The 23,869-nt window shown below is 50.9% G+C and overlaps 1 protein-coding gene across 1 annotated transcript in view; it reads right to left on the bottom strand.

Moving 5' to 3' along the window:
• Window positions 1-23,869, bottom strand: part of CENPK (centromere protein K) — a 153,125-nt gene that overhangs the window by 58,362 nt on the left and 70,894 nt on the right. The window contains exon 7 of the mRNA XM_082269108.1: window positions 9,562-9,644. Coding sequence (XP_082125234.1) covers window positions 9,562-9,644 — 83 coding nt within the window. The remainder of the gene's footprint in view (window positions 1-9,561; window positions 9,645-23,869) is intronic.

The following is a 23,869-nucleotide window of genomic DNA, read 5'->3' as shown; positions in this document are numbered from 1 at the left end:
TCCTCAAACGGATAGCGTCTAGCAATACGCTTGGAAATAGTAAAGGTACGTTTAGAATGCTCCCATTCTCCTTTAATCTGATTACCAAAACATTTAGGTACAGGAAAAGCCTTCGCCGTCTTGATGGGCTTATTAGTACCAAAAGGCATCTCTGTTTCAGTTGCCTCTGCCGGTAAAGCCTCAAGTTTTAAGGTTTCCTGCACTGCCACAACTAGTGCGTCCACCAATGCTTCTTCCTGAATTATAGCAAGAGAAGAAGCGTCCTCCTCACTGTCTGAGGGGGCTTTACCTGGGATAACAGCCCTTGCAGAGGAACCTGCAACTGCCATGACCATCTCTGAATCTGAGTCAGAGGTGTCAGATGGTATAGGGGTAGGCGGGGGTCGCTTCCTTGACCCCCGTCCCTGACAGGCCGCCTCCACCCGAGCCACCATAGACTCCAAAATTGCTGTAAATGACTCTATACTCTGTGCACCGGCGGGTCCCGAGGCCCCCTCGAGGGAAACAGGTGGGGGAATATGTGTGGCAGGGTCCATGATAACTCCAGTTACTTCCTGGATAATATAATTCAAAAGTAAAGAAAAAAACTTTTTTTTTTTTTTTTTTTCTTTTTCTGACCCCCAGCGCCACAAAAAGCCCCTTAGTGTTACCTGCTAGGGATCCCTATCGATCGAGAGAGAGAGAGATAGACCCCCAGGCTCACCACTTGATGCTCAGAGTTTAACTGCAACAGGTTACAGCGCTGTCTTGACAAACAGGAAGTCTTTTGGCTGGCTGCCCAGGAAGAAAGGAGGCGGCTCCGCCCCTCTGCACGCCTTCCGGCGCCTCCCCCAAGCTCCACGAGGTGTAGGATCACCTCAAACATGGCCGCCCCCATGCTGGAGACACGAGGCTACGCCAAAATGGCGGCTCGTGCGATCCAGCAAAAAAAAATGGCGGCGGCCTGTACTGAATAGCGGTGTGCTGCAGGGCACACAACACTCTCTCTGCATGGGGATATGGCGTGGTTGGCGGTACCGGCCCTGGCGGACCGCATGGCCGTTCGGGAGGCCTGCTAATAGCTGGAGATCTGATTTGGAAGGCAGTCTACATGTCCGTGGCTTCTGACTGGTAGGTAGCTTATACTTAACCCATAAGATTCCCAGAATGCCACAGATTACATCTTTTAAACATGTATACAATAGATTGTTAGCTCCCAAACCAAGCCTCCTGGCTTTTTGCACACATAAAATCACACTCAAAGTAGGAGGATCTGTGACATGTTATAGGATAGAAAGGACTCTTTCTTACCATACAGAGAGGGGCCCGCGTTCACCACAAAACCCGTCAGGGAAAAAGGGGGAACATACTACTCACCATACCGGAACCAGGCGGGCACCAACTCCTGACAGTACCCCTCTCCACCGGGGCGGGAGGGCTGTCGACCGATACGGACGCCGTGACTCATGGTCTTTGGCGTTTCAGCGAGACGTTTAACTCGCGGGTTCAGTCCTTTTAATGGGACTTTGTCGCGGCCGACCCAGCGCGGAGCTATGGCCTGCACGCGCTCGTAGGCTGAACTGGGGTGACCACCGGATCTCAACATCCAGCCCGTCGCCCAGTTCAGCTTTCTTGCTTGAAGATCTCACAGGAACACTGGAGAAAAAAAGCTGTCTAAAAAATCCTTTAAGAAAAAAATTCTTGCCAGGACCTAAGATCCCAGCAAGGTATCTAGGTCCTTACTCCTAACTAGACAGAAAATAACTGATTTGCTGAGGCAGAGAGAGAGAGGATATACCCTCTGGGACTGCCCCTAGGGTGTGGCCAGAGCTTTTTAATTTCCTGTCTAGTCCTGCTCCTGTGGAGGCAACATAACCCGAAGGTGGTGTATCACCGAGGACTACGTCTGTCAATGAGCGCTAGAGAAAACCCGATTTGATATTAATCAAGAGGACTGCGTCTGTCAATGAGCGACAGAGAAACTATATGTTGATTTGTTCCCATTCACAAAGCATGCCTAAAAAAAAACGGAATTTTTGTAAAATCTTACCTGTAAAATTCCTTTCTCTGAGTCCTCCGACAGTCGCCGCCTCTTCATATTCGTCACATATGGGGGTATTAGACTTTGCTCCGAAGGAGTAGCTAGGCAACAGAATATGTTAACAATAAAGCTTTAAACATATCCCACCCTCAAGGGGTGGTCCCCTCAGTCAATACCCTCCTACTTCCTGCAACCATATCTCAGTTTTAGTGGAATAGCAGTAGAGTATACAACCAAACCCCAAAAGAGGGGCGGGGGCGGCGACTGTCGGAGGACTCAGAGAAAGGAATTTTACAGGTAAGATTTTACAAAAATTCCGTTTTCTCTTACGTCCTCCGACAGTCGCCGCCTCTTCATATTCGTCACATATGGGGACGTCCCAAAGCAGTGCAAACATGAGGGGTGGGAAACGCATCCGCGCCGAAAAGGCAACGCAGTCTCCACATCAAAGAAAGGAACCTTACCAAAGGAAGGAAACCAGCTGGGCAACAGCAAAAAACAAGTGCTCAACAGGAGCAACAACCCAGGAGAAGACAAAAAACCAGGGGATACAAAAAAACTATCCCAACAGCCAGGAGTCCCCAACAAGGGACCCTATGGAACAGCCGCACTAAGAACCTTGCGGCCAAAGGAAGCATCCGCCGATGCCTGAACATCTACTTTGTAGAATTTTGTGAAAGTGTGCACGGTCGACCAGGTCGCCGCCTTACACACCTGGGCTACAGAAGCCCCATGACGACAGGCCCAAGACGTACTCAAAGATCTAGTAGAGTGCGCCTTCACAGGGACAGGAGGAGCCTTACCCTGCAAAGCATAGGCCTGTTCAATGGTCTGCCTGATCCATTTGGCGATGGTAGAGGCCGAAGCCGCCATGCCCTTCCGAGGACCCTCTGGAAGAACAAACAAGGAGTCAGTCTTACGAAAAGACTCAGTCGATTTAAGGTAAACCCTTATCGCCCGAACAACATCCAGAGGATGCAATCTCACCTCCTTCGGATGTTTAGGCTTCGCGCACAGCGAAGGCAAGACAATATCCTCATTAAGATGGAATTCCGAAACTCGTTTCGGAAGAAAAGAAGGATTAGGTCGCAAGACCACCTTATCCAAATGAATAACCAGGTACGGAGACTTGCAGGACAAAGCCGCCAACACTCTGCGAGCCGAAGTGATCGCCACCAAAAAGGCGACCTTTTTGGACAACATAGACAACGAGATCTCCCTGATCTGTTCAAAAGGAGCACGTTGCAACACAGATAGAACGAGATTCAAGTCCCAAGGGGGCAAAGGATCCCTCCTAGGAGGAACCAGATGCCGCACACCCTGAATAAAAGTGCCAACCAAGGACTTGGAAGCCACGGGACGTTGAAACAGAACGGCCAGCGCAGACACCTGACCCTTTATCGTAGCCAGCGCCAAACGCTGATCAACACCCGTCTGAAAAAAAGACAGCACACGGGAAACCGAGTACGTGCGGGGTGAAAACCCCCTGGACTCACACCAGGCAAAATAGGCCTTCCAAGTACGGTAATAAACCTTCCCCGAGGAAGACTTCCTAGCGTTGATCAAAGTATGAACGACCTCTGGAGAGAGACCCTTCTCCTTCAGGACCTCTGTCTCAACAGCCAGGCCGTCAAAGCCAGCGACTGTAAAGCAGGATGGTAAATCGGTCCCTGAGACAGTAGATCGTCTCGAAGAGGTAGACGCCAAGGGGCGTCGACCGCCAGATTCACGAGGTCTGCGTACCAGGACCGGCGAGGCCAGTCCGGTGCCACAAGAATCACCGTGCTGCGTTCCGAGAGTAACCTGCGAAGGAACCTGGACAGCAACTGAATCAGTGGGAACGCGTACATCAGCCTGTACTGATGCCACGGGGCCACTAACGCGTCTGACGCGTCTGCCCGAGGGTCGCGCGTCCTTGCCACGAACCTTCTCACCTTGTTGTTGAGACGAGACGCGAACAGGTCCACATCTGGAAGACCCCACTTCGCGCACAACATCTGGAAGACAGCCGGGTGAAGAGACCATTCCCCCTGATCCAGGGTCTGGCGACTCAGATAGTCCGCCTGCCAGTTCTCCACCCCCGGAATGTGAACTGCCGTTATCGCCGGGACATGAGTCTCGGCCCAAGACAGAATGTCGGCCATTTCTCGAGCCGCCCGGGCACTCCTGGTGCCCCCTTGGTGGTTGATGTAGGCCACCGCCGTGGCATTGTCCGTCTGCACCCGAACCGGGCAGCCCTGCAGCCGGTCCGTCCAGCGATGAAGACAGAGATTTATCGCACGTAATTCCAGAATGTTGATCGGAAGGGAAGACTCTCCCTCCGACCAAGTTCCCTGGGCAGACAGAACGCCCAGAACACCACCCCAGCCCGACAGGCTGGCATCCGTGGTGATCACCGTCCACGAGATAGGACGAAACGACTTGCCCCCGGACACCATCGGGGACTGGAGCCACCACAGAAGGTTTCTTCTGGTGCGATGACTCAACGAGATCTGAAGATCCAGAGATTGAGGTCGCCCGTCCCACTTGGACAGGATCTCCGCTTGGAGACCCCGCGTGTGGAACTGGGCGAAGGGAATCGCCTCGAAGGCCGAGACCATCAATCCCAGACATCTCATGCACGTCCTTAAAGACGAGTGCGGAACGTCCCTGAGGGACCTGACTTCCTCCTGAAGAGTTCTGAGTTTGTCTTCCGGCAGGAAGACCTTCGCTTGTACCGAGTCCAGAATCATTCCCAGGTAGGGAAGACGAACCGACGGACTCAGCGTCGACTTTGGAAAATTTATCGTCCAACCAAACTCCTGTAGAGTTTGCATCGTGACAGACAGGTCCTCCTCCAGACCCTGGCTGGTCGCAGACCGAACCAGGATGTCGTCTAGATACCCCAGGACAGAAATGCCCTGGGCCCTCAACAATGCCAGAACCGGTGCAAGCACCTTGGTGAAGACCCGCGGAGCCGAGGCGAGACCAAAAGGTAACGCCACGAACTGGTAGTGATCCTCCGCAATGGCGAATCGAAGGTACCTCTGGTGACCTTCGAAAATGGGGATGTGAAGGTACGCATCCTTCAAATCGATGGAGGCCATGAATTCCCCCGGAACCAGGGCAGCCACCACCGACCGCAGGGATTCCATGCGGAACTTGCGAACCCGCACAGAGCGGTTCAGAGCCTTCAAGTCCAGAATTGGACGAACCTTGCCCTCCTTCCTGGGCACGGTGAACAGATTGGAATAAAACCCCCGAAATCTGTCCCGATGAGGCACCGGAACCACCACTCCCTGAGCCCTCAGGTCCCGCACCGCCAGGTGCAGGTCCCGCAAACGCTCTGGAGACAGTTGAAGATTTGAGGGAAAAAATCTGCTCTCCGGCCGAGAGAGAAACTCGATCTTGTAACCAGATCGAACGATTTCCTGAACCCATCTGTCCCGCACACGGGCCAACCAGGGCTGAAGAAAACCGAGCAAGCGTCCCCCCACCCCAAAACTGGGTGAGGGCGCCCCTTCAGGCCGCACTGTTATGGGCTGCAGATCCGGATTGGCCGGACTTCTGTTTACCAGACCAGGGCTTCTTCCGAGAGCCTTGACCTTTGAACGGCTTGCCCTTGTAGTGCGGCCGAAAGGCACGAAAGGACCCCTGAGGGGGCCGAAAATTAGCATGCTTCTTCCCAGAAGCCCCCTTAGCTTTGGGGAAATGGGGCAAGAGAGTGCTCTTACCCCCGGTGATCCCCTTAATCAACACATCCAGGGACTCCCCAAAAAGGCGAGACCCATCATAAGGTAGATTGGCTAAGGTCTTACGTGAAGACTGGTCCACCGACCAACATTTCAACCAAATCAGGCGGCGAGACAACACCGCCACACTGTGCACACGTGCGGCCAACGGAACCAGGTCCAGGTCCGCATCACACAGATACATGACACCCTGGTGGATTTGATCCACCATATCCAGGGTCGCCGGGGAGGCCGAATCGGCCACTAGGACGCGCCTAAGCATCTGCGTCCAACTCGCGATCGCCTGGGCCGCCATGAGAGAAGCAAACAGAGCCTTAAGCATAGAACCCGTAACAGAATAAGTATGACGGGTAAGAGACTCCAGTCTCCTATCCGTGGCGTCACGGAACACCGGGGAATCCTCTGCAGGAATCGCAGTGGCTTTGTTTAAAACCGCAATTGCGTGATCCACTGGGGGTGGCACACACCACCTTTCATCAGTGGAAGGTGAAAAAGGATAACGCAGCTTGAATCTACTTGGTACAGCAAAAGGTTTGCGTAGATTGCGCCATTGTTCCTTAACAGCGCGCTGAAAATCATCATTGCAGGGAAAAACCTGCGGCGTCCTGCGTTTTCTCTGCGTCCCATAAGCCGCCAAGGCGGCGGGGGGACACACCTCATCCTGCAAACGCAGCGTTTGCTTTATGGAAGCAATCAACTCATCCATGATTGCAAGCTCTTCAGGCGAGCCAGGGGGAGAATTATCAACCCCCTCAACATCAGCCTCCACCTCAGACCCTATTAGATCAAGAGAGGAGCGGGACCCCGATAAGGAGGCCCCTGCCATAACAGCCCTATCACCCTCACCCTCAGAATCAGAGGAAAGAGCAACTCTGGGCCTTTTAGTAGATTGAGCAGCCACCAGCATCTGCACCTGAGCAGCAAGGCCAGCCACAATAGTGGCCAAATCCCCCCCTGGGGGGGAGACAGCGGTCCCCTGGCTTTCCACCAAGGCTGTAGGAAATTTTCCCTCCTGAGAGTCCATTGCCCCTGTAATGCCAGACAACAAAGGGTTAACTGCCCCTTTTAAGCAAGCGCGGCAAGCGCAGCCCACCGCACCACACTCAGCACAATAAGACCCCCACAGGGAATATGCAAACTGAACACAGGCAATGGATAGCAAGAACAGAAGGGTAAAACCTGAGGAGACCCTCGCCGCCGCTGCTGCCTCGATCGGTGTTCCAGGAAAGAGGAAGTGATGCTGCCAGGGCGCCCTATGTAAGCCTATGGAGGCTACAAGAAAATGGCCGCCATGCATGTAAAACATGTGGCCGGAGCGGGAGTAGGCAAAATGGCGCCGTTTGGCGCCGAAACCGCCGCTCCACAGTGCAGTAAAAAACACACATTACATTCCAGTATCAGAATACATGTCAGATCGCCGCAGCGATCGCTGTACAGTGCCCAAACATGCCAAAAAACATGCCCCACAGCACACAGCTTCACACACTGATCAGCCTGACACAGACAGTGTCACACATCTCCCCCCCCCCCCCTTGCAGCCCACAGCATGCAGCCGAGAGATAGGGAGACAAGCAGTGTGATTAAAGGCAGGTTACACAGTCCCAGACTGACACCCCCCCAGACAGACAGGTCCCCACATAAATACACTTACCTCACATGGCGTGGGGAACCCGCACAGGCGAACAAGCCGCTGCACATGAGGCAGGGAGAGTCGCATTCAAGACGCACAAAATGGGGGTTAAGAAACCGCACAGCGTCCAGTGAGGTAGCCACCTCACCAATCATCCCTGCACCGAACAGGGATGGGTCGTTCACCGTGCCAGGAGCGTTACCTGGCTGAACGCTCGAAGGCAGACTGGGAAGCCACTGACCCACGACCTGCGATCAGGGGGATCAGCCCGAGACCCAGTCTGCATGATCCTCTTCGTCCGAAGAACTAACTAATGCTGACAAAAATAACAGCTAAGTAAAGGTAGAGAGAAAACTCAAACAAAATTTTAAAAAGAAGAAAGAGTCTGGGGCAGAAAGCCCCAGCACAGAAAAAGCCAGCCACTCCTGACAAGCTAGACATTAAAACTGAGATATGGTTGCAGGAAGTAGGAGGGTATTGACTGAGGGGACCACCCCTTGAGGGTGGGATATGTTTAAAGCTTTATTGTTAACATATTCTGTTGCCTAGCTACTCCTTCGGAGCAAAGTCTAATACCCCCATATGTGACGAATATGAAGAGGCGGCGACTGTCGGAGGACGTAAGAGAAATAATATTTATTACCTTCGAGATGTTTCTCTGGAGAAGGTTTTTTGAACAATGTCAGAGTGAGTATGTCCTAATTAACATACAATGCAAGAAACCTGATCTCTAAAAATGTAACCTTTTGTTACAGCAGCCAGTATTCACATCTAGCTAGAATTCATATGATCTGCCTGCACAGTACAGACATGGTTAATTATGGCAAACACAGTTGCCCAGTCACCTCATAAACAAAGAGAACCATGTAGGATGTTTCCTTGCTGGATGATCCACAACACATCATTTAAAAAGGTATGCTGCAATTTGTACATTTTGTTTCAAGTTATGTGAACAGGAACATGTAACAACTATAAAGCAGGTGTTGTCCTATTTTGCCTGCAACAAAAAACCTTTTACAATATATATTGTGTATATGACAACTCGGTTAACACACCACAAAACGTAGAAACAAATTTGAAGTCCGCCTGTTTGACAATCATGGCATCCTCCATAAATACCGTGGAGAAAAAACAGACATGAAAAGGACAGGAAGTGTGTTATTCACAGGATCACTGGGAAAAATAAAGGAAAAAAATTAATCAGCCACCTCATCCAAGGACTGGTAAGCTACAATATATTACATTTTAGTATGCGTTAATGAGAAAAGACAAGTTCCTTTTTTTGGTTTTATATATATATATATATATATATACACACACATATTAAAGCAAAACCTCATATATTTAATCCTTATGCTGTTAGCATTAGTAAATAAATAGGAAAGTATATGATATATACTTGTTTTAAACTATATTTTTTTCATTTCTTCAGTTACTTCCTGGTTTCCATGCCTTGACAAATGAGGTCATACATCCCAGGAGTCTTCAGCAGGGAGGAGGGTTTTTCTCAGCTATGCACAACCCTGCCTGCATGCCCGAGCTAAAGGTAGATGAATTTCAGAAAGTAAATGCTACACAAATCATCTGCCCTCACTTAAGATGGTCCCGGGCAAAAAATGCTAAGGGGTGTTTTTCAAAGTGATTTCTCAGCAATATAAAGCATTGAGACATGGATGGATGAGTGAGTTTGCTTTGAATATTAAAAATAAATTATTATTTTTGGGTTTGTGGAAGATGCAACATAGTTCCTCTTTAAGTACTCGCGTCACAAATGCATATCAATGCTGCGAAAAGGACAGAGCACTTGGTAAGCTTTGAAAACAGCATCAAAACGAAATTCCCATTTCAACTAGCTGTGGTATCAGCATCTGTGTAAGCAGAACCATTACACATGTGCAGATTGTACTTTGGATGTAACAGAAGACTGGTTCATATAAATACATGACTGTGCCAAGCAGGACATCCATTGGTTCTGCAGTGTGTGTTGGCCATATGTCTGCGGCACTTCACAGAAGAAGGGATCTCGAAGGAGAATCCATACATCATATCCTGGACTCCGGATTTTAGCTTTCCCCCTGGACCAAGCATGCAGGTAAGGCCTGTAACCCATTTTATGCTACCACAGTATGTGCACGTGCTATCAATGTTTTATCCTTTCAAGATAAAGTAAAGTGGCATACTTCTCCAGATCACTCTTCAGTTTCTTGTTCTTGGCTCGAACGTTGGAGAGCATCATTTCAAGCTCCTGGTCAGTTGCTTTCAGCTGCAAAATGAATAACCTATTAACATGCTGTAGGCAAAATATATTAAACTGTAAAACAGCCTAACAATTTAACTTGATTTTCTCCACATTTGGAATTTCATGCGGTGTCTAACTCTCTCGAATTAACCTATAATCTCTAACAGTAAAGATGGTTTAGAAATTATATATATATATATATATATATATATATATATATATACACACACACACACATACATACACACACATACATACAGTGAGGAAAATAATTGATGCCCTGCAGATTTTTAAGTTTACAAAGAAATGAATGGCCTATAATTTTTATCATTGGTGCATTTAAAATGATAGAGACAGAATATCAACTAAAATTCCATTAAAAAAAAAAAACATAAAACAAATGCTTTAAATAAAGTCGCAGTTCAGTGAGTAAAATAAGTATTTGATCTCCAAGCATAACATGACTTAGTACTTGGTGGAGAAACCCTTGTTGGCAAGCACAGAGGTAAGAGGTTTCTTGTACTTGGTGACCAAGTTTCAGCTCCTTCCATACATTTTCTATAGGACTAAGGTCTGGAGAATGAGGAGACCACTCCATGACCTTAATGTTCTTCTTCTTGGGCCACTCCTTTGTTGCCTTGGCGGTATGTTTTGGGTCATTGTCATGTTGGAAGACCCAGCCACAACCCATCTTCAGTGTTCTGGCTGAGGTAAAAAGGTTCTCATTCAAGATTTTACAATACATGGCCCCGTCCATTGGCCTCTCTATGCCGCAAAGTCGGTCTATATCTTTAGCAGAGAAAAAGCCCCAAAGCATCATGTTTTCACCCCTGTGCTTGACTGTATGGATGGCGTTCTTTCTCCAAACAAGAAATGTTGTAAAGTAAAAATGCTTTAAAAACTATATGTATATTTTAATTGTTTATTTTTATAATTTTACAAAATGCAAAGTAAGTGGACAAAAGAAAAATGTAAATCAAATCAAAAATTAGCTGTGACCAGCCTTCAAAACAGCATCAATTCTTCTAGGGACATTTGCACACAGTGTTTGAAGGAACTTGGCAGGTAGATTGTTCCAAACATCTTTGAGAACTAACCACAGATCTTCTGTGGATGCAGGCTGTAATCTTCTCTTCATGTAATCCCATAAGACTCGATTACGTTGAGATCAGGTCTCCGGGGGGCCAAACCATCACTTCCAGGTCTCCTTGTTCTTCTTTATGCTTAAGATTGTTCTTAATGACATTGGCTGTATGTTTGGGGTCGTTGTCCTGCTGCAGAATGACGTTGGGGCCAATCACACGTCTCCCTGATGGTATGGCATGATGCATAAATATCTGCTTGTATTTTTCAGCATTGTGGACACCATTGATCAGGCAATGTTGACAACTATAGACACAGTGGTTGGCCAAGGATGCAGCAGATGAAAGACGCATCCCGCTTACTTCCATTCAACACTGAAAGATGTCCATAATTGTCATAAGCACAGAACTGGCGGACACCCGTGGGACCCAGGTACTGTCTGTAGAAGTCTGGCCAGAAGTGGTCTTCATGGAACAATGGTGGCCAAAAAGCCATATCTCCAACGTGGAAACAAGACTAAGTGACTCAACATATGCACAAAAACATAAGAACTGGGGGTGCACAAAAATGGCCGCAGGTGCTCTGGACTGATGAGTCAAAATTTGAAATACTTGGCTGTAGTAGGAGAAAGTTTGTTCGTTGAAGGGCTGGAGAGCAGTACCATAATGAGTACTGTATCCGCAGGCAACAGTGAAGCATGGTTTGGAGCCACATTTCTGCAAATGGAGTTGGAAATTTGGTCAGGATCAATGGTGTCCTCAACGCTGAGAAATACAGGCACTTATCCATTATGCCATACCATCAGGGAGGCGTGTGATTGGTCCCAAACTTATTCTGCAGCAAAACAACAGCCCCAAACATACAGCTAATGTCACTAAGAACTATCTTCAGCGTAAAGAAGAATAAGGAGACCTGGAAGTGATGGTTTGGCCCCCACAGAGCCCTAATTTCAACATAATCGAGTCTGTCTGGGATTACGTGAAGAGACAGAAGGATTTGAGGCAGCCTACATCCACAGAAGATTTGTGATTGGCCCTCCAAGATGTTTGGAACAACCTATCTGCCGAGTTCCTTCAAAAACTGTGTGCAAGTGTACCTAGAATAATTGATGCTGTTTTAAAGGTAAAGGTGTGGTCACACCAAATATTGATTTGATTTTCTCTTCTATTCATTTACTTAGAATTTTGTTATTGATAAAAATAAACTACTAGCCCTTCTATTTCTGAAAACATTTCTAATTTACAGCATTTTCACAGCTGCCCAAAACTTTTGCACAGTACTGTGTGTGTATACACACACACACCAAAAATTGATGGCAGCTGCTTGATAAGTTAATAGTAAGTTTTATATAAGGCTCCATTTCATTTATATATATATATACAGTATATATATATATATATATATATATATATACATATACATACATACATATACACTCACTGGCCACTTTATTAGGTACACCTGTTCAATTGCCTGGTAACACAAATTGCTAATCATCCAATCACATGGCATCAACTCAGTGCATTTAGGCATCTAGATGTGGTGAAGGCGACTAGCTGAAATTGAAACCGAGCATCAGAATGGGGAAGAAAGGGGATTTAAGTGACTTTGAACAGGGCAAGGTTGTTGGTGCCAGACGGGCTGGTCTGAGTATTTCAAAAACTGCTGATCTACTGGGATTTTCACGAACAACCATCCATTGGGTTTACAGAGAATGGTCGAAAAGAGAGAAAACATCCAGTGAGTGGCAGTTGTGTGGATGAAAATGTCTGGCTGATGTCAGAGGAGAAAAGGCAACAGTAACTTAAATAACCACTTGTTACATCCAAGGTATGCAGAATGCCATCTCTGAATGCACAACACATCGAACCTTGAAGCAGATGGGCTACAGCAGCAGAAGACCACACCATGTGTCACTCCTGTCAGCTAACAACAGGAAACTGGGGCTACAAGTCACACAGGCTCACCAAAATTGGGAAATAGAAGATTGGAAAAAAGTTGCCTGGTCTGATGAGTCTTGATTTCAGCTGTGACAATCAGATGGTAGGGTCAGAATTTGGCGTAAACAACATGAAAGCATGGATCCATCCTGCCTTGTATCAACGTGTAAAAGTTTGGGGGATATTTTCTTGGCACACTTTGGGCCCCTTAGTACCAACTGGGCATTGTGTAAACGTCACAGCCTACCTGTGTATTGTTGCTTACCGTGTCCATCCCTTTATGACTACAGTGTACCCATCTTCTGATGGCTCCTTCCAGCAGGATAATTCACCATGTCACAAAGCTCAAATCATCTCAAACTGGTTTCTTGAACATGACAATGAGGTCACTGTACTCCAATGGCCTCCACAGTCACCAGATCTCAATCCAATAAAGCATCTTTGGGATGTGGTGGAATGGGAGATTTGCATCATGGATGTGCAGCCAACAAATCTGCAGCAACTGCGTGATGCTTTTTTTTTTCAAATTCTTCTTTATTAAAACGTAATAGAAATAAAAATACAAGTACAGGTAGTATACAAGTTTACAGACATAGTCGTGTTGCAGCATACAGAGTCAAATCGCATCAAGGGAGTGAGAAAGTCGAATGCAAAACATCAATAAAACAGCGTCACATAAAGCAGGGTAGATATACAGCAGGTCTACTCGTAGCATATGAGAATGTGTAGAAAGCGACTAAGAACATCAAACATTCAGTGTAGCCCTAACGGGCCTGTGAACAGTGGACAACATCGTGCACCAGAGTGATGTCGGCAACCTGAACCGTGGGTTGGAGATCTACCCAGAGTAAACATTTCTCACCATGAGAACCAAACAAAAATACAGAGGAGTGGGGGGGAGCTTACAACACTTCGGGAAAGAATACTGGGAAACAAAGGGGGCAAGGAAGGAAGGAGCGGAACAGAAAGGTGGGAATATTGGCAGAGGGGATCAGGGCGGAAGCAGGGGGGGACAGTGGTCACTAGTACGTGAAGCCTGTCCAGCGCCCGCCGCTGAGCCCCCAGGGCAACACATGCAACAGCACTGGTAGGAGAGAAAGGGGAAAAAGAATGGGCTAAGAGCTACGGCCGGTGAACCCCGTGCGAGGCGATGGCCACTGAGGCCAGTTGTGTGATCAGTGGGTTTCCAGGAGCGCTTTACCCTCGTCTGACAGGACAAACATATTCCAACACCCCCACGTAGCTGAGTAGAGCTCCCTCCTGCCCTGCGAAGTCAGCACCAGGTCTTCAAAGTCACCAATCTGCTTGATTTTGGACAGCCAAAGCCGTAAAGACGGCGGGGCGGTGGACTTCCAGCAGGCCCCAATGCAGGCCTTTGCTGCGTTGAAGAGGTGACGGAGGATGGACTTTTTATAGTGATCAGGCTTGATGGAGGAACAGTGGAGGAGGAAAAGCGCTGGGTCATCCTTGAGTGCGAAGTCGGTCATTCGCTGGGATATCTCTCTGACCTGCCTCCAGAAGTCACTCAGCACCGGACAGCTCCAGAAGATATGGAGCATCGTCCCCCGGTCCGCGCGACACCGCCAACAGCTGTCCGACGCCTCCGGGAAGAAACCTGCCAACCTCGTCGGAGTATAGTACCAGTGCATCAGGATCTTATAGTTAACCTCCTGGAGGCGTGTACAGATAGAAGACCTCAGAGAGAAGCGAACAATGTTCCGACGTTGAGTCAGCGTAAAAGTCCTCTGCAGCTCCTGTTCCCACTTCACGATGCCGGGAAGGACGAAATCATCCCGAGGTTCCGAAAGCAGGGCATAGATCAGGGACAAGGCATGCGGAAGGGGAGTGTCACATGTAAAGAGAGCCTCCAGAGCCGTCAAAGGCTTCTCGAAGGTAGATCGCGGCCCCAGGTCCCGAAGGAAATGCAGCAGCTGGAGAGCCTGCCATCTGGTGAGCTCATAACGGCCCCCCGGAGTCGTCAGCTGGGTGAGGGAGGGCCAGGTGCCACCAGAGCCAAAGTGAGACACCCGGAAATACCCCAGCTCCAGCAGGGTCCTGAAACGGCCGCTGTCACATCCCGATGGAAAGGCCCGATTGCCTAGAACCGGGAACATGGGTGAAGTTATCCTCCGGGAGTCGCCCACCGCCAGGGCTGCGGCACAGACCCTGAGAGTCGGGCCGATCACAGGGTGACGTCGGACGTCATGTGGCACCGACGCAATATGCCACGGGGCGCCCGGGAGGTATATCGAGCATTGGGACGCCTCAAGAGTTGTCCAGAGTTTCAGGTGGGAATGCCTACACCAGTCCACCAGGCGGTTCAGGTGGGCCGCCTGGTAGTACCGTTTGACATCAGGAGCCGCCACACCCCCATGCGACTTCGGCATCGTGAGTATCGACCCCCGGAGCCTGGGACGGCGACCAGCCCAAATGAACTCGGTAAAGACCGCGTTCACTTGTTTGAAGAAGGCGGCAGGGACCAACACCGGGAGGGTCTGAAATAAAAACAAAAACTTCGGCAGGATTGACATTTTAAGGATACTACAGCGTCCGAACCAAGAGTGGAGGCCAGCGGACCACTTACTCAGGAGGGCACGCACCGCAGCCAGGAGAGGCGGAAAGTTCAGCCGGAAAACGTCAGCTGGGTTGGGCGGCAGCAGGGTCCCCAGATACCGCAAGGCTGACGAGGTCCACGTGAAAGAGAAGCTGTGGCGTAGAGAGTCCAGCATTCGAGATGGCAGCGAAATCCCCATCGCCTCCGATTTGTGGTAATTGATCTTGAAGTGTGACACCACCCCGTAGAGTTCAAATTCACGGAGCAGGTTCGGCAGGGATATCAGGGGGTTAGTCAAGGAAAAGAGGAGATCATCCGCGTAGGCCGATATTTTATGGGAGATCGCACCCACGGCCAGTCCAGAGATGTCAGCATTAAGGCGAACCCTGGAAAGAAAGGGTTCCAGGGAGAGGGCGAACAACAAGGGCGAGAGGGGACACCCCTGTCTAGTGCCGTTAAAGATGGCAAATGGTGTCGAAAAGACCCCATTTGCCTTCACCATCGCTCGCGGGCAAGTATAGACGCTCATGATCCAAGCCAACATACGATGGCCTAAACCAAAGCGTTTCAGCACACCAGTCATAAAAGGCCAGCTCACCCTGTCAAAGGCCTTCTCGGCGTCCGTGCTCAGTAGCACTGTCGGAACGCCGGTGACCCTGGCATGATGGAGTAAGTTCAAGGCCTTGATGGTATTGTCTCTGGCCTCCCTGGTGGAAATGAACCCGACCTGGTCCAAATGGACCAGGCCCGGGAGGAGAGGCTGCAGCCGAGAAGCCACCATTTTGGTAAATAGCTTGAGGTCGGTATTCAATAAGGAGATCGGCCTGTAGCTCCCACAGGCCGCAGGGTCTTTCCCCTCCTTAGGGATCACAGATATGTGAGCCAGCAGGGAGTCAGCGTGGAAGGAGGAGGACTTCCCTATCTCATTGAACAACCTAAGCATAGGAGCAACTAGATGTGCCTGCAGTAATTGGTAGTAGAGAACCGTCAGGCCATCCGGCCCCGGGGCTTTGCCCTTTTTCGCCGTCTTAAGGGCCATGGCAAGTTCATCCGCCGTGAACTCCTCCTCCATGGCTTCACGGTCCGGCGAGGAGAATCTAGGCAGGATAACGGAGTCCAAGTAGGAAGTGACCTCCGTTTCGTGGGATCGTCCCTGAGGCAAGTGATACAGAGACGAATAAAAATTCCCAAATCTCTGCGCAATCTCTCTGGGCATATGTAGCTTACTGCCGTCAGCAGCGGTCACAAAGGGAATATAGGAGGCCGCCCGTTGGTCTCTAAGAGCCCTGGCCAGCATACGACCACATTTATCGCCCGATTCGTAGTGGAACCGCTTACAGCGCTGTAAGGCCGCTTTAGCGCGGCATTGCAACAATTCCGCTACCTGGGAGCGGAGGCCTGCCAGCTCAGAACCCTCTGCAGCCCCCCGGTGTCTCTTGTGCCGATCTTCCAGGCGAGAAATATCTGCCAGGAGGTTGTTCAACTGCCTTTCCCTGTCCCTCTTAATGCGGGCGCCGTGGGCCATCAACACGCCCCTAATGACGGCCTTATGGGCCTCCCATACCACTCCGGGGTCACTGTCAGGAGTGGCATTGAGCTGGAAATAGCTCTGGAGCTGTTGGGAGACATCTGCCAACACCACCGGGTCCTGCAGAAGGCTCTCATTTAATCTCCAGTGCCAGTCCGATTCCCTGCCCGGGCCGCCCAGTCGCATTTCCATAATCACAGGAGCGTGGTCAGACCAGGTGATGGAACCGATTTCAATACTTTCCACCGAGGAGAGCAGGCGGTGCGGGACCAGGAAAAAGTCAATCCGGGAGTATACGTCGTGGGGGGTAGAGTAAAACGAGTAATCGCGTTCCCCAGCATGTAGGATGCGCCAGGCATCCACCAGTTGGAGTTCCCTAAGCAACTTGACCACCTGCGTCCGGGCACCCCGGGGCACGGAGGAAACTCCGGAAGACGTGTCCACCGAAGGATCCAGGGGGATGTTCCAGTCGCCACCTACGATCAGCTTCCCTTCCGAGAAATCCATCAGGGACAGCAAGGTCTTCCTCAGGAACGAGTCCTGGTGCGAATTGGGGGCATATACATTTGCAAGCGTCACCGTCCGTCCACCAACACGGCCCTTAAGAAAAAGAAAACGCCCGTGTGGGTCAGTCCTCTTATCAAGCAGTGACCAGGGAATATTGCTCGAGAGCAGGATGGACACCCCTCTGGATTTAGAGACATCATTGGTAGCGTGGTACGCAGTAGGAAAGAACCGGTTCTGGAGGAAGGGGAGGCCTCCAGACCTAAAATGGGTCTCCTGAATGAATGCGATGTCAGAACGAGAGCGTCGGAGGTCTCCCATGAGCATCCGCCTTTTTTCGGGCACATTTAGGCCCCTGGCGTTCCACGTAGACACCCGCACGGGGTCCATATTGGCCGGGGAGAGAGTGTAGCAGAGGCAGAGATGGGGGAACAGGAGGGGGGACAAGAGGAGAAGAGGAAACGGGAGCAGGGGAGTGGGGGAGGGGAGAGGGGAGGAAAGAGAAAAAGAAAAAGAGAAAAAGGGACGGGAATGCAAACAGGAAAGGGGAGACAAAGGGGGAGAAAGAACAAAGACACCCAAATAAGGGGAAAAACCCTCTAAGGTGTAGGCCTAAGTGGGGGGTAGAACTAAACACAGCAGGTGAGTCGAGCTCCGAGGCCAGAGCTCCCTCTACAAGAAAAAGGTCAGATAAACAACATACCATAGCATATTATAACAAAACATGAATCGCATGAAAGCAGCGAAAAATGAACCCAGCTTAACACAGTAGGGCCTAGGGTCTCGGGCGTCCACAGAACAGGTCCGAGGAAATCACTCGGGGCATGCTCTGTGGAGGACCCGAGAGCCACCACTCCAGGTGACCCCACCGTAATCAAAAAGTGTCACACCACATCCCGACCCAGAAAACAAGACATGCCACGCCCAGCCACACAGGGGGGGTCAGCCGAGAGTGCGCATAGACAGGGAAAGCAACAGGCACTGCAGTGCCACCTCAGCGACCACCCATGTAGGGCACCGAACCCCCAGCCCAGGGCCCCCCCCCCCAGCGAAACCGGGGCACCACCCCTCCCACAGCGCAAGACCCCATCCCCCATATGTGGCTGCAGGCGCCCAGCAGAACGCCAGTCACAGGGGCACAGTTCCCGGCATGGAGCAGTAGGGGAGGGAAAGGGGGACAAACGACCCCGTCCCCCCCCAGGCAACGGGCGGAGGTCTCGCCCGCCAGCCAGTCTTACCCTGAGCAACCCCCCCCGCCTCCCCCCCGACACCCCCAAACTCAGTCAACAGTATGTCTACCCCAGCCGTCTGTATATAAGTTTAAGAAAACATAGACAGGAATACCAGTGCAATATACTTTCTGCGGGGACAGCCAGTGAGGAGACCCGATAGCAGGTAGAAGACGACTGTTCGTCTCGAGCCAAAGCGGAGGAGAGTCAGATGTTCCAAAGCAGAGTTCGGGGTAGACAGTTTTCAAAGTCCCAGCAACAGCAAACATCCCGGAAGCAGCATACCGCAGCCGGCGGGCAGTCCGGGAAAGAGTGTAAAGAGAGCGTGTCCCATGTCAGGAATCACCTATGCGCGTCACGGACATCGTGAGCCAGGGGGCATCCTAGAGGGGGGGGCGAGGCCGGGGCAGAGGGAACCCCGGAGCCAAAGGGGACAGGGGGGGGGGGGTGTACAATGTTCGTAGGGCACTATAAAAGAAGGTGCATCAAGGATGGAGGGCAGGCGGGCGGCCCCGGACCGGGGAAGCAAGAGCAAACTAATGTCTCAGAGTCTGTGTGGCTCAGGCAAGGCAAACAACTAGGGTGGCATGGCAATAGTCAGTAGAAGTGAGCCGAGACGGGCAGGTAGCTCAGTCCTCTCTTACCGCCTGTGGCGTTGCAGGAACCAGCCTCCTCCGGCTTCTAGGGGTACGGGGCGACAGACCTCTGCCACGGCTAGTGGAGCCCGGGGGTCGTCGAGGCGGGTTCGGCAAGTGCTGGAGCCAGTTCGGTACAGTGACAGGTTCCACATCCAGGAAGGCGAATAGCGCCGGAAGATCCTCCGGGTGAGACACAGTAAAGGACGCCGATCCCCTACGGACCGTGAGGGAGATGGGGAAACCCCAACGATAGGTGCAGCCCGTGTGGCGGATCCTATCCAGGAGGGGACGCAGCAGGGCTCTGCGCTGCAGGGTGGCTCGCGATAAATCTGGAAGGATTCTGAGCTTGGCGCCATCAAAGTCTATGTCCCCAGTCTCCCAGGCTTGTCTGAGGATGGATTCCTTATGGGAGTAATGGTGGAGCCTGCAGATGACGTCACGGGGTCTAGCAACGTCTTGAGAGCGCGGGCCTAGGGCACGGTGAACCCTGTCGAACTCCATTTCGGCCTGCGGGATGTCTGGTACCAGAGTATGGCAAATGGATAGCAGTGTAGGCCGGAGCGAGTCCAGTTCAGTGGCTTCAGGGAGACCCCGCAGCCGAAGGTTGTTGCGCCTACTACGGTCCTCCATCTCCTCCATTTTCAACTGCAGGGCCGTCACATATTGGGATTGCTGCGAGTGGCTCTGTTCCAGCTGCGACACCCGGGCTTCAAGGGCAGAAAACGAGGACTCATCCTCTGCAACTCGGTCAGACAGCTGCTGAAGGTCCGCCCGGACAGCCTGGTAGTCCCGTTTGTGGGCCTCTTCCACTCGCTGTACCATCGCCTCCATGTCCTGCTTGGTCGGCAGGGCCCGGATTAGGGCTCGCAGGTCCGCCTCCATCCCAGGCTCCGGCGTCGTCCTCGAGAGTCCCAGCGGGGAGCCGAGCGGGAGAGGGGTGCCCGACAGCGCCCACGGTTCCGACTGAACCGAGGCAGTGGGCGATGGCGGTGCCTGCGCCATGACAGTGGAGGTGGAGAGAGCTGCACCCGGGCCGGCCGCGTGAGCGCGGGCTGAGGCCGATCTCGTCCCAGGGAAGAACCGATGCAGATCCGACCCCGGGGATGATCGTAGGGGCTTCCGGGATCGGCGGCGGCGGCTAGAGTTCATGCCAAACGTGGATGAAGGTAAGTATTCGTGCTATACAAGAGGGAGATGGCCGGAGCTCACTCAGAGCACGTCTTCACTCCGCCATGTCCAGGACACGCCCCCCGTTTATCCTCGCGTGATGCTTTTTAACTACTTGCCTTCTGTGCACTTAAACACCCTTCCCATCCAGGCCAATTTTCAGCTTTCAGCGCTGTCACACTTTGACTGACAAGTCATGCTACACTGTACCCATTTGAAATTTTTATCATTTTTTTCACACAAATAGAGCTTTCTTTTGGTGGTATGTAATCATCTCTGGGTTTTTTATTTTTTACAAAAAAAAAGAATAAAGACAAAAAATTTTGAAAAAAAGAAAAAGTTTTTCTTATTTTCTGCGAGTAAATTTTGATAATAAATTTTTCTCCTTCACTGATGTGCGCTGATGAGGTGGCACTGATGGGCACTGATAGGCTGCACTGATGGGCACTGATGAGGTGGCACTTATGGGCACTGATGAGGTGGCACTTATGGGCACTGATGAGGAGGTACTAATATGCCGCACTGATGAGCACTGATAGGCGGCACTGATAGGCGGCACTGATGAGCACTGATAGGCGGCACTGCTGGGCACTGATAGGCGGCACTGCTGGGCACTGATAGGCGGCACTGCTGGGCACTGAGAGGTGGCACTGCTGGGCACTGACAGGTGGCACTGCTGGGCACTGACAGGTGGCACTGCTGGGCACTGAGAGGCGGCACTGACGGGCGGCACTGATGGGCACTGGCGGATGGCACTGGACACTGACGGGTGGCACTGATGAGCGGCACTGATGGGCATCACCATCAGTGCCCACACTCAGTGCCCATAGTGCTGCCAGTCAGTGCTCATCAGTGCCTAGATGAGCAGGCACTGATGGGCACTGACTAGCAGCACTATGGGCACTGATTGTGGGCATTGATGGGGGGCACTGATGGCGGGCACTGTGGGCACTGACTGATGGGGGGGCACTGTGTGTGTGTTTTTACCTCTTGTAATCAGGGCACTGGTGATCGGTGCCCTGATTACATTCTCCTGTGTCTCCGGCGCTGTGAGGCTCCCCCTCCTTCCTCACACTGCAGGCTCCGTGTGAGGAAGGAGCGCCGGCGATGAGAGATGATCTCATATGTTTACATATGAGATCATCGCTCATTGGACGGCCAGATCACGTGGTGAATGGCCGCTGTGATTGGCCATTCACCACGATCTGTGATCGGCCGTGTCCAAGGGACACGGCCGACACAGATTTTCCCCGCAGCGCGCTCGCGGGAGCGCGCTGGGGGCGTGTCACTGGGAGGCCGTTTAAAAACGGCCTCCCGAAAATTCGAGTCCGCGCTGCAGCCGTATATAGGCTGTAGCGCGGATGGGTAGTGGTTAAGTCAATACGGACCAAAATCTCTGAGAAATGTTTCCAACACCTTGCTAAATCTATGCCACAAAGAAATAAGGCGGTTCTGAAGGCAAAAGTTTGACCAACCCGGGACTAGCAAGGTGTACCTAATAAAAGTGACCAGTGAGTGTATATACATACAGCTGCATCTCAAAAAATTAGAATATCGTTAAAAAATTGGATTTTTGAGTTAACGTAAAATCCATATCTCTGATGTTCATTGACGGACACAGCTCCTGGTATTTATAACCATTGGGTTATACTGCCCCTTACAAGAAGAGGACACTAGGCATAAAATAATTCTGGCTACACCCATGGGCAGTCCCAGGGGATATACTCCCTCTCTCTGCTATAGCCACTCAGTTTTGTTACAAGCAGGGTCAGGAGAATTCTAACTCCACAGATGGGTGGGTGCTGTATCTGTCAATGAACATCAGAGAAATGGATTTTATGGTAAGTCAAAAATCCCATTTTCTCTTTCGTTCATTGACAGACACAGCTCCTGATATTCATAACCATTGGGATGTCCCAAACCAGTGTAAAACATGAGGGATGGAAACAAAAAAAAAAAAAGTCCCAAGGCTAAACATTAGCCAACCAGGCAAAAGGAGCTCAACCAAACAACTTGAGCTCACCAGAAAAAAAAAAACACACCCTCAAATAGGATCAAGTCCTCCTAAACAGCATCCTGCAAAACCATGCGGCCAAAAGAAGCATCTGCAGATGCCAACACATCTGAAAGAGGCCCTGAAAGGCTTGAGTCGACCCTGAGGGATGAAAAAAATTTCTTATGAGCCGAGAAGGAAGGCCCACAACTACGACGAGGTTCTTTGCCCTAAGTAGCCTGTGGAAGAAAAGTACTCTTCCCCCTGTGAGACCTTTAATGATGTCATCCAGTGTAGCTCCAAACAGGCAAACTCCTTGGAAAGGAAGATCAGTCAAGGCCTTTTTTGAAGTCTGATCCACAGACCAACACTTGAGCCAAAAGACGCCGTAGGACCACTGCCAAAACAGAGAGATGAGCCATCAGGGGAGCCGCATCCAAGGAGGCTTCACAGATAAACTACAGCCCCTGGACCAGCTGGTCCGCCAGCTCGGCAAAGGCATGGGGGATGTGTTCTCCCTCCAGGTCACAGTGTAGGAGCTTAGCGCACTCGGTGAGAGTTTGCGACACTAGGGCAATGGTGAATACTGGCTTCATTGCCGAACCACCTAGAGTGTACATAGTGTGGGCCACAGCCTCCGCCTTCCGGTCAGCTGGATCCTTAAAGGCCAGGGATTCTTAAATCAGAATCACGTTTGCCTTGTTTAATCTGGAAACCGGAGGGTCCACCACTGGTGGGCACAGTCCGCATCTTAAGAAGGGACTCCTTATAGCGGAAACGCCTAGTAAAGCGCTTAGGGACCCTAAGAGGAAGCTTTGGTCGTCCCCACTCTTTAGCGATAATTCTGTAAAAATAGGCAGGGAAAGGAAACACCTTTGCCGCTTTGGATGGCTCGTAAGTGCCAAAGGGTACCTGCACTTCCATCGCAGCTTCAGCTGCGTCCTCCATCTTCAGGGTCTCACGCACAGATAAAATCAGTGCATCCACCAGCGCCTATTCGTGCACGGTCGCAGACGTGGAGGAATCATCCTCACTATTAAAGGATTCCTGGCGTGTGGTCTTAGATCCATAAGGGTGACCTACGTAAGCGGCGGCTGAATTAGATTCAGGATCTAATGAGACAGATGAGGCAAGGGAAGGTAGGGGCCCACATCCTCCTCAAAACCCTCCAGGGGTAGATGGGGGACAGCTACTAACCATACCAGGAACCAGGTGAGCACCGCTTCAGACAGATTCTCCTTTCCATCGAAATGGGGGTGCTGTCAGCCAGGAGGAACGCTGCGACTCGAGCCGAGGCCAAGTCGTATGAGACCTCACGAGATGTTTAACTCGCAGGGCCAGCCCCCGTCCAGAGGGGCTAAGTCACGGCCGATCTAGCGCGGAGCTGAAGCCTGCACGCGCTCACTGGCCAGAGTGGGGTGACCATTGGATCTAGATTATCCAGCCCGTTGCCCAGTCCAGCAGTTGCTAGTAGATCTCACAGGAAAAATCCAGGAGGAAAACATTTTCCATCTAAAAAATTTTGCCAGGACCAAAGATCCCAGCAAGGAACTAGGTCCTTACTACTCACTAGGCAGAAAAAAACGGAGTGACTATAGCAGGAAGAGGGAGTA

This window comes from Pelophylax lessonae (assembly GCF_965119305.1).
Source record: "Pelophylax lessonae genome assembly, chromosome: 1".
NCBI classification, from domain to species: domain Eukaryota; kingdom Metazoa; phylum Chordata; class Amphibia; order Anura; family Ranidae; genus Pelophylax; species Pelophylax lessonae.
This window is presented reverse-complemented; position numbering and strand designations above follow the sequence as displayed.